Here is a 16136-nt window from a genome sequence, read left to right on the forward strand (position 1 = left end):
AGTACCCTCTTGACATTTATTTTCATTAACTATTATCTTCTTCAGTCTATTTTTTTTATTACTCAACTGATTAAAGGATTTAATTGACTAAAAAGAAGTTCAATTTAGTCCTTAAACTCATTATCAAATATCAAACTCATCAAAAAATAAGATTTTATTAAATTAATATTTAAAATTAATTTTTTAAAATAATGTAGTATCAAACTCATTCAAAACAATGTATTTTTACTTTTTAGCATAATATTTATGATTCTAATTTCTTAACATAATATTTTTAAAGATGAAATATAAAATTTTAACATGATTTAATCTTTGGGCATTAACTGGTCATTTAAAACTTTATATTTCAAGCATGCTATGTAATGACATATAATAATTTAGGACACATTTATACTCAAATTTAGTTACTCGAAAACACCAGTAATAATCAGGTTGGACAATTTGAGCATACAAAAGCATTATACATGAAATTCAACTTTCAATTTATAACGAGCATACAAAATAATAGAGAATATAAAACTTTTAAATTTTCCAAAATAATTAAATATTTTATTTTTATTCTTCATCATAATTATCAAATTTTAATGTATAAATTTAACTTATATTATATTAAATCAAATTCGAGAATTATAACTCTCATCAAAGTATTAACACGTTGATAAGAATTTAGGTTATCCCAATTCAGATTATTTCAGGATGTTACACATATTGATAAAATCTATAACTAAAGAAAATAGTAGATTGTTATATCAACTAAGAAATACTAATTTTTAGAAAATAAGATTAAATTATTCTAAGAGAAAAAGAATATTTCACTAAAATCTAATAATAACTTAATTTTGGACGAATTTGATATTTGATAATAAATTTAAGGACTAAATTATATTAATTTTTAGTCAATCAAGCTCTTTGACCAGTTGACTAACCAAAAAAAAAAGATGAAAGTGGGCATCAGTTAACGAAAACAAACATCAAGGGAATTAAAAATACATTATAGCGGCCCACTTTTAAAAATACATGGTACAACTTGTAAGTTTGACGAATCTTAAGAGGGTAATAGTAATTTTTCCATTCATTAAATCTAAGAACAAAAAGGGAAAAAAATCGATTGAATCTTGACAAAATTTCTTCAATTTTGATGTTGAATGTCTTTCCAATTCTTGCATCTAGACATCTTTTGAAACTCTAAAAACTTATTAAAAACTTCTTTTTTTCTTAACCAGACTTATGGCTTTTATAACCCTTTAAGCCCTAAACCTCACAAGAATTAAATTTGAGTCCAATAGGATTAGAATAACTTATTAAAGTTTCTATTCGATGTCTAATCACCGGTTCTAACCTTTATTTTTTTTCTTCGTACAAACCGCCGATTAATGGACTGTCAAGTTGGCCTCTTTCACACTTCTAATTGGCCATTATAACCGGTCATGTCCTAATTCCTTACTATCAGTTAGGGGTTACAATTGAAACTTCAAATATGAATTTTTAGCCCTTTAAGTATTTATGCCACCTCTTTGATGTTCTTTTACTTCTCTCATCTAAAATATAAAATTGAACATAAAATACTAAATAATTATAAGTTACAGCCCTATATTAGCAGACCTCATGATTCTATTTTGGATTGCTTAGCTAATGTATTCTCTAGCTAGGATACTAATACAAAAGCTTTAGCAGCTGTTATCATTTGGAAATTATGGACTGATAGATATGGTTTGGTATGGAGGAATGAGGGTTTTCATCCTAAAATTCTAGTTTCACAAAGTAAGGATTTTCTTTCCTAATATGCTGAAGCTCAAAAACTAGTCAAGCCCTATGGCAATTCATTAGTTCAACACCCTATAGCAAAGTGGAGCAAGCCTCCTAAAGGTTGGGTTAAATGTAATGTAGATGCAACTATTTTTCATGATGAAAGAAGGAAGGGTTCTAGCTGTGTAGTTTAGGATTCTTATGAAAATATTCTTATAGCTCGTATGCTTTCAAGAAATCATTCATTTGTGCGTGCTCGTTTGGCGGAAGCTCAAAGTCTAAGGGAAGCATTGTGTTGGCTTAAGGAGCTAAGAGTTTAAATGTTCAGATCGAGATGGATGCGCTGAGTATTATTCAAATTTTGCATTCAACAGCAGTCGATAATTTTGTTTTTAATTTAATTATTTTTTATTATCAGTTGTTCTTTAACGAGATTGTAATGGTATAATTTCTCGCATGTCAGTATATCAATAAATCAGATCGCTTATACAGTCTGATCCTTTGAAGTGAATTTATGTAGCCCCTCTATTTATTGTTTTTAAACTTTGATTTGCAATATTGCTCCTTTTTAACTTAAAAAAATTAAAAAGGTAAAAAAATTAAAAATTAGAGTATAAAAGTCAAAACAATAAAAAAATTGATAAAAAATGTAATTTCTTTAGAATTTTGTTAAGGGAGAGACTCTAAAATATTTTAGATTATTATTAATAAAAAAGTGCATTAAAATTTCTATAAATCTCATTTTGTATTGGAGTTTGAGAGTGAAGGAAAGAGAGAGGCCGTGGCAAAATTAAGACCGCAAAGGGACAGTCCTGCTTAGGAAGGATAACTCATTCGCGTATATCATCTTGGTGCAGAGAACAAAGGAGCTCCATTTCCCACCAAACAACAAGAATAATAATAATAATATCATTAAAAAGAAGAAAAAGATGATAGTGGTAGGAACACAACATGTTCACAGAGTAATCCTCCTCACTTGTAATCTTCAGTACAATAAAAAAAAATATCATAATAAAAATAATAATCATATTCAAGGAGCATTTGCCTTGTCCGCTGGGCCCCGCACAAAGAGAAACCAATGCCACAGGCTCCGCTCAACTGCTACTGACTCTTCCTTCTCCTCTTCTCCTCCACCGCCGCCGCCGCCGGACAAGGTTTGATTTCACGTCTTTTCGTTGAAGTGTTTTTCGTTTGTTATTTTGTTCCGATAAACAAGAAACTTTTATTTCAAATTCAAAGGATAAAAAGAGAAAGGAAGATGATGGACAAAGAGAGGCGACAGAGATACAAACACTAATAAGAAGATTTTGGAAAGTAGCTGCTCCTTATTGGTTCTCTGATGATAAAGTGCAAGCCAGATTGCAACTGGCTGCTGTCTTTGCTCTCACTTTGGCCACCACTGGTATTAGCGTTGGCTTTAATTTCCTCGGCCGCGACTTCTATAATGCTCTTGCCAGTAAGCCCTAATTCAAATCATTCTAATTTTTTTTTAGAATTTATGGGTAATTTAATCTGATGTAATGCAATGTACCTTGTCGTTTCACTGACTTGCACATTAGCGTCCCAGTGCATTTCTCGTTAGCAAAACCAGCCAATTGCGCTAACAATGTCACATGGTCCTGAGCTGACGTGCTTATACTCAGGTATTTGCAGGTGCACTACATCTGCACGTTTAAGCTAAGCCATTTGAGGCGCACCACATTAGCATTATATGACGATGTTACTGCATTTGGCTAGTCTTAGCTAACAGAGAAATGCACAGAAATGATGAAAAATAAAAGGTATTATTATTCTTATACATGAGTGATAAATAACTCGAATTCCAGACAAAGACCAAGATCAGTTCACCAAGCAATTACTCTATTACCTTGGTGGCTTTGCTGGAGGAATTCCGGTGAGCACTCGAAATATTTGCTTAGGTATATACTCTGCTAGTATTACTTTTCTTGAAGTCTAGTCACAGTACTTATTGTTGAGTTTCTGATATGTATTATAATCAAAAGCATTTCTATTGTTTGTTTGTTTAGTTCTTCGTGCTAAGAGATTATGCTAGGGAAATTCTTTCATTAAGGTGGAGGTCATGGATGACAAAATATTACATGGAGCGGTATTTGAAAAATCAAGCATTTTACAAAATTCAATCACAATCAATTGTTGATAATCCAGATCAGCGCATTGTTGATGACTTAAGTTCCTTCACTGGGACTGCTCTTTCTTTCTCTTTGACACTTTTCAATGCTGCTGTTGACTTGATCTCATTTAGTAACATTTTGTATGGCATCTATCCGCCACTCTTCATTGTCCTTCTTCTTTATTCTGTTGGTGGAACTGCTATTAGCCTTTATCTTGGAAGGGTACTTTCTCAACTATCATCATTTTCAACTTTTTCTCTCAAAATGGCTAATTAATTATTCAACTGAAATCGAGCTTTCTTTTTCTCTTACTTTCAATTTCAGGGATTGGTTAATCTTAATTTCTTACAAGAGAAAAAAGAAGCTGATTTCCGCTACGGCCTTGTACGTGTTCGTGAAAATGCTGAATCAATTGCTTTCTATGGCGGTGAAGATAATGAAATGCAACTTCTGTTGCAACGGTTCAGAAATGCTTTTGAAAATTTGACGGTAACCCTTGATTTTTTTTTTAATCTTCTATTGCTATTTGAGTCTCGTACAATTAAAGTTTGATCCTAGGTTGGTTTGGAGTCCAGCCGTAAACTAACATACTATCAATTGCACATAATAGCACGTATTGTTTTTGCCCTCTGTTCAGTTTAATAGACTTGATAATTGAATGAACAAGAGAGGGATGGAGAGAGGTAAAACACCATTTTATGTAAAATATATCTTTTTATTGGTTCTGGGTCTTAACAAAGCTATGCACGCGTAATTATCCCCTCCTTAGAACTTTAAATTCACTGAACCCTATTCAAGGAAATATGTTAGCCTCAATCCATTCGTAGATAATTTACTAGGTTTCTGCCTTTTATTTATAGGAGAAGTTTGAATTCGTTATTTGACAGTTTTCCTGTTTCCAGATTCACTGCTCCCATTTAATACTTTTATCAATGTTGTCCTATGAATTTACAGCAAAAAATTTAGATTTCAATGCTATACCTGACATTTCTTTGTTTAATAATTCCCAGGAACTGTTGATATCTTCTAGAAATCTAGAATTCTTCACTAATGGCTACCGCTACTTAATTCAAATTCTTCCCGCTGCTGTTGTTGCTCCTATGTATTTCTCAGGAAAAATTGAGTTTGGTGTTATTAATCAATCAGTATCTGCGTTTAATCATATCCTTGGAGACTTTTCTCTCATTGTTTACCAGTTTCAGGCCATCAGTGCATTTTCAGCCGTCATTGATCGATTAGGTACTGTAAATATGATTACAATCCTTCAAGTGATTGGGAAAAAAAAGTAGACTTGATTTGATTCACTTGAGTTAAGATTTCCATGCAGACAGAGGAAAAATATTTACGAATTTGGAGTAAATATACATGAGTGTTTCATTTTATAACAAAGTCACTTCTGTTTAAAAGGAATCACGCACTTGAAAAGTGTGTTCGTCCAGTTATTTTTTTCCTCCAGAACTTGGCTTGTAACTGAAAGTTAAATATAGAAAATTTTAGTCACCGATATATTACCCATACTTCTTTTCTTTTCTTTTTCTTTCCTTTGGATGGATATAGTTTTTCCAGCCATTCTTTGTTACTTCTTCCATGTGTAACTTTATTTTTTTTTCAATAACATCCTGGCTTGGGATAAATAGAGTAAATACAATCGTAAACTGATTGTTACATTTTTTCAGTTATTTTATCTTTTCTCTTTTTGGTAGTTGTTTTCTTTTTTCTTCTGCTTTGCTTTTGTTTGCACTAGTCAAATGATTTTGTATTTGTTATATATTCTTTTCTTAATCAAATAAAAATCTATTATCTTGTTGTCTATTACTCTTGTATCTTTGTCTCTTTATTCCCTGTCTATAAATTTAATGGGTTTTCCACTTTTAGATCCATTTCATGCTTGAAATATAGAAACTGGGCAAGAAGATCTGCAATGAATTAGGTGCTTATCATACTGAAGTTATAATTAACATTGTCATATATGCAGGTGAATTTGATGATGTTTTAGATAGCAGCAGCTCCAAGCATATCTCTGACATAGAAGGGATTTCTCTTTCATACTGTAATATCAGTTTGGAGTCTAATGGGTCCAAACCGATTGAAAAGTGCCAAAAATTACTGGAGATAGAGAATTTGACTCTAAAAACACCAGCAAGTAAAGCTACATTAATTCAGGACTTGTCATTGGCGATCAACAAGAATGATCATTTACTGGTTAGTGGATTATCTTTTCTTTTGATTTTGCCTATTTTATGTGTTGAGCTAGTAGGTTGAGTGGGTTCAAATATTTATTGTTTTATGCTGGATTAACAGGTAATGGGACCCAGTGGGAGTGGTAAAACTTCTCTATTAAGAGCTCTTGCTGGTCTTTGGAATACTGGAAGAGGAAAAATAACTTTCTATGTCAATGATGGTGATGATTTTCTGTCGCCCGCCTATCCAATGTCAGCTACAGAAGTAGATATTTTACAGGATAAATCTAAAGAACTTGAAGGGCCAACTGGTAGAAATTCAAGAGGCATATTTTTTCTTCCCCAGAGACCATATATGGTCTTGGGCACACTTCGTCAACAATTGCTATACCCTACATGGGCCGGCGATGTAGTTTCCACGTCAGATGTTAGTAAATCAGCTGGTATCTTCTCTAAATCATGGTCATGATTATTTTTGTCATTGCTGTTCTTTGCTGTATCATACACAGTGTTGACTTCTTTTTAGAAGTTTCATGATCAACATTTCCAAGACACTGCATTATTTTATAAAACCTGGAAGTAATTAAATACCTGAAATCAGCCTCTGTGGATATATAAGTTAAGTTTCATGACAATGCTAGACAAACATGTCTTTAAATATCGTAATTGCTTATATTATTACATCAAACATCTAATGGACTAAACTCTTTTTCTTCATTGAGTAATAATTGGAAAAAGGCACCAAAGGGTATGATTGTGGTGGCACAACCACAATTGTTTAATTATTAGAGGAGATAGACCAACATTTAGAACCTCAGTGTAAATATATACATATATTTAAGTTTCTGTATAGAGGTCTAAGCGCCTCAAATCAATTAGTCGGTAAGGGCAGAAAAGTGGTTTTCTCCTCCCCTAGTGGTCCTTCATAGCTGTAAAAGTCACATCAAATGGTTCTTTTGAACTAAATTATTGTTGCCTCGAGAGACCTCTTCACTCTGCAAGTAAAGTGGTGAAGAATTGATCAACATCTGTGTATTTCATAGAAAACGTAGTAGTGGCCGTCAAAGATCTGTGTGGCCAACCCAAATTAAGTTGGGACTGAGCCAGAGTTGTGTACGTCATTTTACTAATATATGCCCCTCCAAGCTCACAAATTGTTAAGAGATATTGACATTTGCAAGGACCAAATCTTACAACCACTAAACCATTACAGTCCCACATGTAGCTTTACAATTTATGATCACTTTGATAGGGTGGTGTAGTAATCAAGTTTTCCTTTTTTTTTCTGCTGAAATTGTCCATCACTGATGGCTCAGAAACATAAAATTTAACCTTTGAAGCTGCATGTTTTCTTCCAAATTGTCTTTCATGGGGAATTATCTGTGTTTTCTCCAAAGACCTTTTCCCTCATGGTGCCTCAGTATAAATTTTTTACTTTAAAGCAGCTGGTGTCAGATCCCCTGCTTGGTTCATATTACATTTCATTTTATCCATCCAGATCATTATTACTTCTAACCCAATCTCCAAGATATTCAATTTTCTTTTTTACTTTTTTGTATCCGGCTACTTTTGTTCTTTCTTTTTGTTAATGAAAATATAAATTTCTCATCACCCTAGTGCATTTAAACTTTTATACCATGTGGTTGTATAGTGATAATTTTAAAGAACTAAAGTTAACAAGTCAATGACAATGGAGAACTATTAACAAGAGAGTGAAGTAGATAAATATTAATACGTAGTGAGTAATTGTTTCACTTCTTGTATGAAACTTTTATGTCATAGCTTGTCATAGTTCATTCGTTCATTCATATTATTGTCTTCTTTGACTGTGCAAGTAGGTTATCCTCTCACCACTAATAAAGAAAACCTTTATTGTCTTTTGAGGTGAGTTATTATATAATTATCTACTTTTCATAGTTTACTGGGGCTGTTAGGTGTATAAATTGGAGTGTGATGCTATTTCTTGGAATTAGATATAATTGTGGATGAAAAGGAAAAAAAAATGAGTTTTATATATGGCAGTTTAACTAATTAAAAGATTCAGTCTAAAAAGGCTACAAGTTAAATTAGTTAAATACCATACTTTAGCAGGATATCAATGAACTGATGAGCCTTAGGACAGTTTTCAGTGAGGAGAGGGAGGGCTAATTCAACATTCCTAACAATTTTCTGATGCTTCCATCTAATTTGAGGGAAGGGAAGGAGTGACTTAATTTTGGAAAAAGATTTTGGCATTTGTTCAAAAATGCATTGGCTTAAGTCCTCAGATATCTTTTATAATGTGCCAATCTGATGATTCAAGTTTTAGTATACTTCAGATACTATGATTATGTATCTTGTTCTTCTAGATCATGTTCTGTGGCTAGTTCTTACTGGTCTCTACAGTTCTAATAACATTTTTATATTATCTAGTGATCTTGTCTTGTTTATATGCATACAGTTAAATATCTTATTATAGCTCTTTCACTAGAATTGAATGAAAAAAAAAACCTGAACTTACCTTTGACAAATAAAAGTTGATAAATCTATATAACACGTCCAGTGCCGTTCTTGATGGGGAAAGCAAGCTCAAAGACCATGAGAGGAAAGCCTAGTAAACCCACAACAGATGATTTAGTACAGGTTTTGGAGAAAGTTCGTCTTTGCTACATCTTATCACGATTTGGCAGTTTGGATTCAACAAATGAGTGGTCCAGTGTTCTTTCCCTTGGCGAGCAGCAGCGCCTTGCTTTTGCTCGTCTATTGCTTTCAAAACCAAAGCTGGTTCTGCTTGATGAAGCCACTAGTGCTTTAGATGAAGCTAACGAGGTATTTGTGAGTTAGAAATTCATTTTCTTATGCTGCAGATTGTAATAGTTGATATTCCAATACTGGAAAATGCAAAGACATTTAACGCTCAAGATGCAATCATTAGAAAAAAAAAAAAAATCCTCCTTGTGCGAACTCTAGGACTGAATACCTCCTAACAGTGTTGATGGTCTGACTAATTGAATCGGAACTAAGTATGGCACATAAAAATTAACCTGTGATATTATGCGATTGCCAAAATCATAACAGCAGGCTTCTTCTTTTTTTCTTTTTTTTTTTTCTTTTCTCAAACAACCCATTGAGCCCTTATATCTATCTATGTAAATTCATTATTTTTTATTGTCGTAGGCTATTTATCAATATCTGATGTTGATGTCTTTATTTCTGCAGGCACATCTTTACCAACAGATTGAAGCAGCAGGTATAACCTATATTAGCATTGGTCATAGACGAACTCTATGTGAATACCATAATACTGTGTTGCACATAGCAACAGGAGATCCTTTAAATAGCAAACGGAATTGGCACATCGAGTCCATCAATAATGGAAGCTTGAATAATTTGTCAAGTTAGTGATGGTGCATTGTGGCTCCTTAAAATCAATACTTTGATTGCTAGCCAGTCTTCTTTACTCCAAATAGGAGAGCATACAAAAAAAAAATGCAGGAATTTTATTCAAGGCGATACTCGAGATGACGAATGGATATTGCCAAGTTTGATTCATTACAGGTCTGTGTTTACATCATTATAATTTTGTTGATTCCAGAGTTATTAAATGCAAATATATTGTTTTACCACATTTTGTAAATTCTATGGACTTTTTTATCCATGCTAATATATTAATCATGCATTTCTTTGCATTTTATTGAAAGGTTAGTAGTGTCTTTTGGTGATGCAAAAGCATCATTTATTTCAGTGTTTCTTAATGTAGGTTCCTCTTTTGGATTTTCTTATTTAAGTTTGTTGAAATTTCTTATAAGTTTTATCTTTTTTCTTTCTTTAAAACAAAATAATGTGGTTATAAACTTGTGATTAGTTTTCTGCTGGTATTCTTTATACAGAATAATTATTTTTTTTCAATTATTTATCTGTTTATCTGTACTTGCATTTACTATTATTTTTATTGCATTCTTTTTAAAATTAATTTCAGGCCAGTGATAGCTCGTCTTATAGATGCATTGACCTATATACATATCTCATTAAGCATCGCTCACCTCCTTTTCATGTGTTGACTGTCGAATACCTCTTATATATTCAGTTTATAGATGAAATTTAATAAAATTTTTAATATTTGATTTTATTTATAATATTTAAAAATTAACAGCAAATTAGTAATAAAAAAAATACTAGACTATTATATCAACTAAAAAATTAATTTTTGAGAAAAAAAGATTATACTATTCTAAAAAAATAATAATATTTAGAATCTAATAATAATTTAATTTTGGATGAATTTGATACTTGATAATAAATTTAAGAACCAAATTGAATTTTTTTACTTAATTAAGTCTTTGACCAGTTGATTAACAAAAAAAATTAGACAGTAGAGGAGTAATAGTTAACGGAAACAAATGTCAATTGTGTACTAATTCATTTTTAAAAATGAGCTGGACTTGTAAATTTTAATAAATCGGAAGATAAATAGTAATTTTTTCTAGAAATTATTTACAATTAAAAAGTTAATTTATTATTAAAATCATTATCTAATTAGAAATTAATTTATGAGTTAATATAATATTAAAATATAATTAATATATTATTTTTTAAAATTAGAATAAGTGTTTAATTATGAATGTAATTTATTAATAAAAAAGTTAATAAAAAAAATTATAAAATTGCACATAAACTTAAATTTCATGTGCTAAAAATAGATATACATGTCAAAATGTAAACATATATATCAAAAAATTGTATTTTAGAAATTTATATATACAGTAAAACTTTTTTAGTCTTACACTTAGACCAAATAAAATTTAGACAAAAAGTACAAAAAAGCCATTGAACTTATTAGAAAAGTCCAATTGAGTTTCATCCTTTTTTTTGGCTCAATTGAACCCATTAACTTTTATAAAAAGTCCGATAAAGTTCTCATCTTTTTTCCAGCCAATTAAACTCATTAATTTTTATAAAATGTCCAATTAATCTCTAATGCTAAAGTCTAAAATGCCGGTAAGCGTAAGGGTCTTATTATTTAGAGAGCACGAATAATAACTGCTCTGAATATTTTAAAGTTATTGCCTATATCATATGAGGGAGAAAAAACCACTTCTTTATTAACTTACATTATAGCTTCTACAACTGTAAAATCTTCTTTCAGGATTGGTCTCCTTCTATGAAGTGTGCATCTTTATAGTTTTATTCCAAAAACATATTAGAGGTAGTTGGATGTAATCTAACTCAACAACTTGCACTCACTCTCTACTTACAAACGAGCGTGATGAAGAAGATGAAAATATTGATGCTATTTCAGGTGAGGAAAGAAATCACTACTCTTCATTGTAAATTAGGGTTTATAGATACTAATTGTACAAATATAAAGAAAAGAAGGTGACTTTCTCTCCCTTTTATAATATAGGCGTGATTTTAAAATATTCAGAATAGTTATTATTCGCTCTCTCAAAATAATGAGACCCTTACACTTAATGATATTTTGGACACTGTTAGCATTATGGGTTAATTGGACCTTTTATAAAAGTTAATAGGAATAATTAAGCCAAAAAATATGATAAAAACTTAATTGGATTTCTTATAAAAGTTAATGAATTTAATTGAGCTAAAAAAAGAATGGAAACTTAATTGGACTTTTCTAATAAGTTCAAGGGTACTTTTTGCCTAAAATTTATGACTATGAAGAGGATATAACTTATTGTAGGTTTGAATATTAAAATTTTTCTTTGAACTTAATACTTGATCTTGTTGGTGGAATGATAAAAATTAGAAATAAGATGCATGAAAATCTTGTTTATATTATACAAATAAAATTGATGAGACAAAATAATACTATAGTAAGATAATACATTGCTTAATATATATATTTTTACAATTATATATATAAATATTACTATATATAATTTGCAGAAGTGGCTTAGTGGGTATAACATATATTGACTTAGTTTTCTTATGAGCATTACATATTTAATAATATACAATATTAAAAAAATGTCAACCATTAGTAAAAATGATAGCAATTCACTCATGTTATTGTATGATTATTTTATTTATTTTATATATAAATTTTTTATTGTATATATTATATATAATTTAATTTATAATAATAATAATATAAGATATAAGTTTTACTTTTATCTTTATGATATTTCTATTTATATCTATATTAGTCATTTTTAACAATCATACAGTATAATCTTGTGAAATTTTTATATTTATTATATGCTAAGACAAATAAACATGAGAAATATATATATTTATCATTTTTAATTTTATATCTATTTCATTTATGTACTAATAAGTTCTCATACGTTCATATAATAGTTGTTTTAAAAAAATGAGATTGTTAGAAATCTTGCTATTTATTTATTTATTTATTATTATTGTTCTAATTATTATATTCGACCAATAAATTCTCAAACGTATTATAAATTTTTTTAACTGTTTTTTATAATCCAAATTTAAAATTTTCATTGTTTACAATTTTATTATTATTTATTTATTTATATATATGAATATAAATATATATATTTTATTAGAAAGATAATAAGATTTATTATTAATATGTAGTAGCTATAATATTATTGAACTTATCATAATTATTCTTTAAGAATACAATACTCTTATATTTAAATAATTCATGAATTTTTACCATATTGATTATTAACATTTAAGATCACATTTAAATTTTTTTATAATTATAATACTTTTATAAATATGCTATGTGTCATTTTCTCATTTTGAAAACAACATGATATGGCTTCATAAAACTCTATCGCGTGGAGTCTTATGGGAAAACTTGAGACCAAGTAAAATTTATAACTATGAGGAGGTAATAACTTAATGGAGGTTTCAGTATTAAAAAATTTCTTTGGACTTAATACTTAATCTTGTTAGTGAGAGATAAAATACATTACTATCTTGTCATATTATACAAATAAGATTAATGAGGATGGGTTGGATAAGGCACCATCGGTGGATACTCTTTCACAATAGGGGTAGGTTTTTGTGTTGCTTCTACTTTAGCCTCTTTACCCTTTTGTTCATCAACTACCTTTTCAATTGTAGTCAAACTCTCAAATGCTTCATCCACTTTGATTCCTAATTCTTTACCACTCCTCAATGTAATAACTTTGAGCTGCTTTTTAGGATTGCCTCTATGTTACTTAGCAAGCTTCCTTTGGGCCTTTCAGTTAAAAGTTTTGCAATCGGTCCCATTTGATTCTCCAAGTTGTGAATCAAAGCTTGCTAGTTCTTATGATTGGGATCTGTAGATTGAAACTGAGTTTCAGAAGCCGAGATAAACTTCTCCATCATCTCCTCTAAGTTACTCCTAAGAGGAGCCTACTGCTGGTTTTACTACTGAATCTTGGTAGAGGAGGTTATTGCTGATTCTATTTTTCCAAGAGAAATTTAGATGATTTATCCACCCTATATTATAAGTACTGTTGTATGGATTATTTTGTTGGCTCGAAATATTACCGACATAATTAACTTGCTCCGACTTAGTAAAAGTATTACCATCTTTGCAATCTTAACTTTGATGACACCCCACACCAATCACAAGTCATGATCTATGCATGTCTTCCAAATAAAGACATAGTCAAAGCATCCATCTTCTTGCTTATGGCCTCTAACTGTGTATTTACAAATACTATAGGGTCTACTACATGGATCCCACTTTCTTTGACTTGAACCTGCTCCCTTGGATTCTGCCACTAATTGCTCATGACTGATATATCTTCAATAAGATCCATAACTTGCTTTGGAGTCTTATTATTCAGTGATCCACCTATTGCTGCATTAATAGACTGTCTACTTATATAATTCAGTCCATTAAAGAATGTTTGAATTTGTAACTATAAAGGTAAACCATGATGTGGACAGCTTCTTAGTAAATCCTTGAGCTGTTCCCAATAATCATATAAAGTTTCATTCTTTTGCTAAAGAAACTCTGCTTTATCATTCCTTAACTTGGCCATTTTAGAAGGTGGAAAAAATCTCTCTAAAAATTTCTCGGCCAGCTAATTTCATATCGTAAATGTTCTAGTTGGAAATGATTTCAATCACTTCTTCGGCTTATCCTCGATGAATATAGGAATAGCCTCAATCTAATAGCATCATCTAATACCTCATTAATCTTAAATGTATCAAAAATCTCAAGAAAATCATCCAAATGAATTGGATTCTCGTTTGGCAAACCATTAAATATGCGATTATTTTGCACCATCTGAATAGTGATGGACTTGATCTCAAAATTGTTTACTGCAACATTTGGTTTAACAATACTTGATGTAACACCATTTAGAGTTAGGCATGCATATTCTTGCAAGGTTCTCTCCTAGGTGAAGCCATTATTCTTAACTGGTCCCTTTCTTAGTTTGGATCTTTCCAATCCTCCTGATTTTGATTTTATAATGATAGTTGCTATCTATGTAGCTACAATCTAAGGCAGTGTACCTATCGATGCAGTCTAGCACTAATGACGAGTATCAAGGTCGTATTCCTCGGAAAAATGAAAGCCCAGAGTTACTCATTTGTTCTCTGTTATATTAGCCTAAAATGAATGATGAATAAATTCTAAACTAACTAATAGCTACAAGCTAAGTTCTAAGGGAGATGCAGGAATAAATGGATAAATGAAATAACCAAGACAAGAAAGCAAATCCAAAGGGAACCTAAACTAGTTGGCAATCAAACAAAAGATAGAGGATTGATGAATCCAATTATGCTACCCGTGGATGAATTCTTAACTAAATTCGGTTTCTCTGTCGAGATAATCGAATTCCTAAACCTAATAACCTAAAGTTGGAATCTCTTCCTAACAATTGATTCTTAAATTAGCATTAAGCTTTAATCCGTCTCCATTAAGCTTTGTTAATTCATAAAGAGACAAATAATTAAAGAATTTTATTTATTTTCTTCTTCTGTTTTTTTTCATCATTTTTTGAATAATAAACTAACAGCTTATAAGAACTGCTGCATACGTAAAGAATAAAATACAGTTTGGATCAGAGGAAGCATCTAAAATTTCAAAAAAACTTAGTGAATTTACCAACATAGCAACTGGCATTTTAATCCCACATAAGGGTGAGAAAATCACAAAAAGAAATTCCACCATAAGGGTAAAGGAAAGATAAATGTAAAGAATGGTATAATTGAAATGTATAGGTGTAGATTATGAAGAAAAGGTCAAGGCTAAAAAATGGCTAACTAATGGAAACATAAAGGGGTAGGCTTTTGGCCAAATGTGGTGAATCCTAAATCACCCAAATCATCTCATGGTATTCACAATATTCATGTAACTTCAACAAGCATTATAAAGCAAGTTCTAGAAGCAAAGTCAAGTACAATGCACACTCAAACAAGAAATATAAATAGCATAAGTATAATAAATGCTCAACTGGCTCAAACTCTCACTTTGAGGTGTGGTATTAGGTGCAATTGGTTCGCAACATCATCAATTGAATCATTATTTAAGAAACACATGCATATGACATTATCAACATTCTAAGTTAAAATTAGACAATTCGAAAAACAATTGCATAACACCGGTTTAACCCGGTAGGGCTGATGTGTAAAACACCATCAATTGTTTTCCAAGGACAATGAACAACAACGAAAAGTAACTACAATTCTATAAATCAAGTCATCAATCAGCTAAAAAAAAGCATACTCAAGTGTATAAAGACACAGTGTCCTAACATCCCCTAAAAATACACAACACCTAGCGATAGCAATTTCAGATATATCTAAAAAAACATATGAGAGAGTAGGATTATAAGGTTTACCCACAACCACCCCACAATTAAAGAACACACTGTCCTCAGTGTAAAATGTTATGGATACCCCGCATGGAATGCTCAACTAAGAGAACAAAGGCAATACAATCCAAGTGCATGATATATATGAAAAATAAAGTAAATAAATGTAGAAAAATAAAAAGATCTAGGGGACTGCCCTGATCATCCATCGAGGCTAATGTTGTGGAAATTCAGTGCGTCCTCGGTAGAAGTTGCAAATAATAAAATAAAGAATTAAAATCGAAACTGAAACAAAAATTAAATAAGATATGAAAACTAAAACTAATAAATTGCTTCAA

The 16136-nt window shown here is 30.7% G+C and overlaps 1 protein-coding gene and 1 non-coding gene across 3 annotated transcripts; both read left to right on the top strand.

The window, feature by feature from the left end:
* The first annotated feature begins 2482 nt into the window (after positions 1-2482).
* Positions 2483-9737, top strand: LOC8285389 (ABC transporter D family member 2, chloroplastic). 2 transcript variants are annotated; one of them, XM_002514324.4, is made up of 10 exons: positions 2486-2900; positions 2986-3202; positions 3573-3640; positions 3774-4100; positions 4203-4367; positions 4889-5117; positions 5854-6080; positions 6180-6501; positions 8601-8866; positions 9257-9737. In XM_002514324.4, exons 1-10 carry the CDS (start codon positions 2676-2678, stop codon positions 9437-9439), a joined length of 2229 nt encoding a protein of 742 aa, XP_002514370.2. In that variant the 5' UTR covers positions 2486-2675; the 3' UTR covers positions 9440-9737. The 2 variants fall into 2 exon arrangements, with proteins under 2 accessions (XP_015571864.2, XP_002514370.2); XM_015716378.3 differs by lacking the exon at positions 8601-8866 and having other exon boundaries at positions 2483-2900; positions 9257-9426.
* A 4166-nt stretch (positions 9738-13903) lies between these two features.
* On the top strand, positions 13904-14010 carry LOC112534880. The gene has a single exon (XR_003079112.2). It is a non-coding gene; the product is annotated as a small nucleolar RNA R71 (small nucleolar RNA).
* Positions 14011-16136: the final 2126 nt, after the last annotated feature.

The sequence above is a fragment of the Ricinus communis genome, chromosome 4, assembly GCF_019578655.1.
Source record: "Ricinus communis isolate WT05 ecotype wild-type chromosome 4, ASM1957865v1, whole genome shotgun sequence".
NCBI classification, from domain to species: Eukaryota; Viridiplantae; Streptophyta; class Magnoliopsida; order Malpighiales; family Euphorbiaceae; genus Ricinus; species Ricinus communis.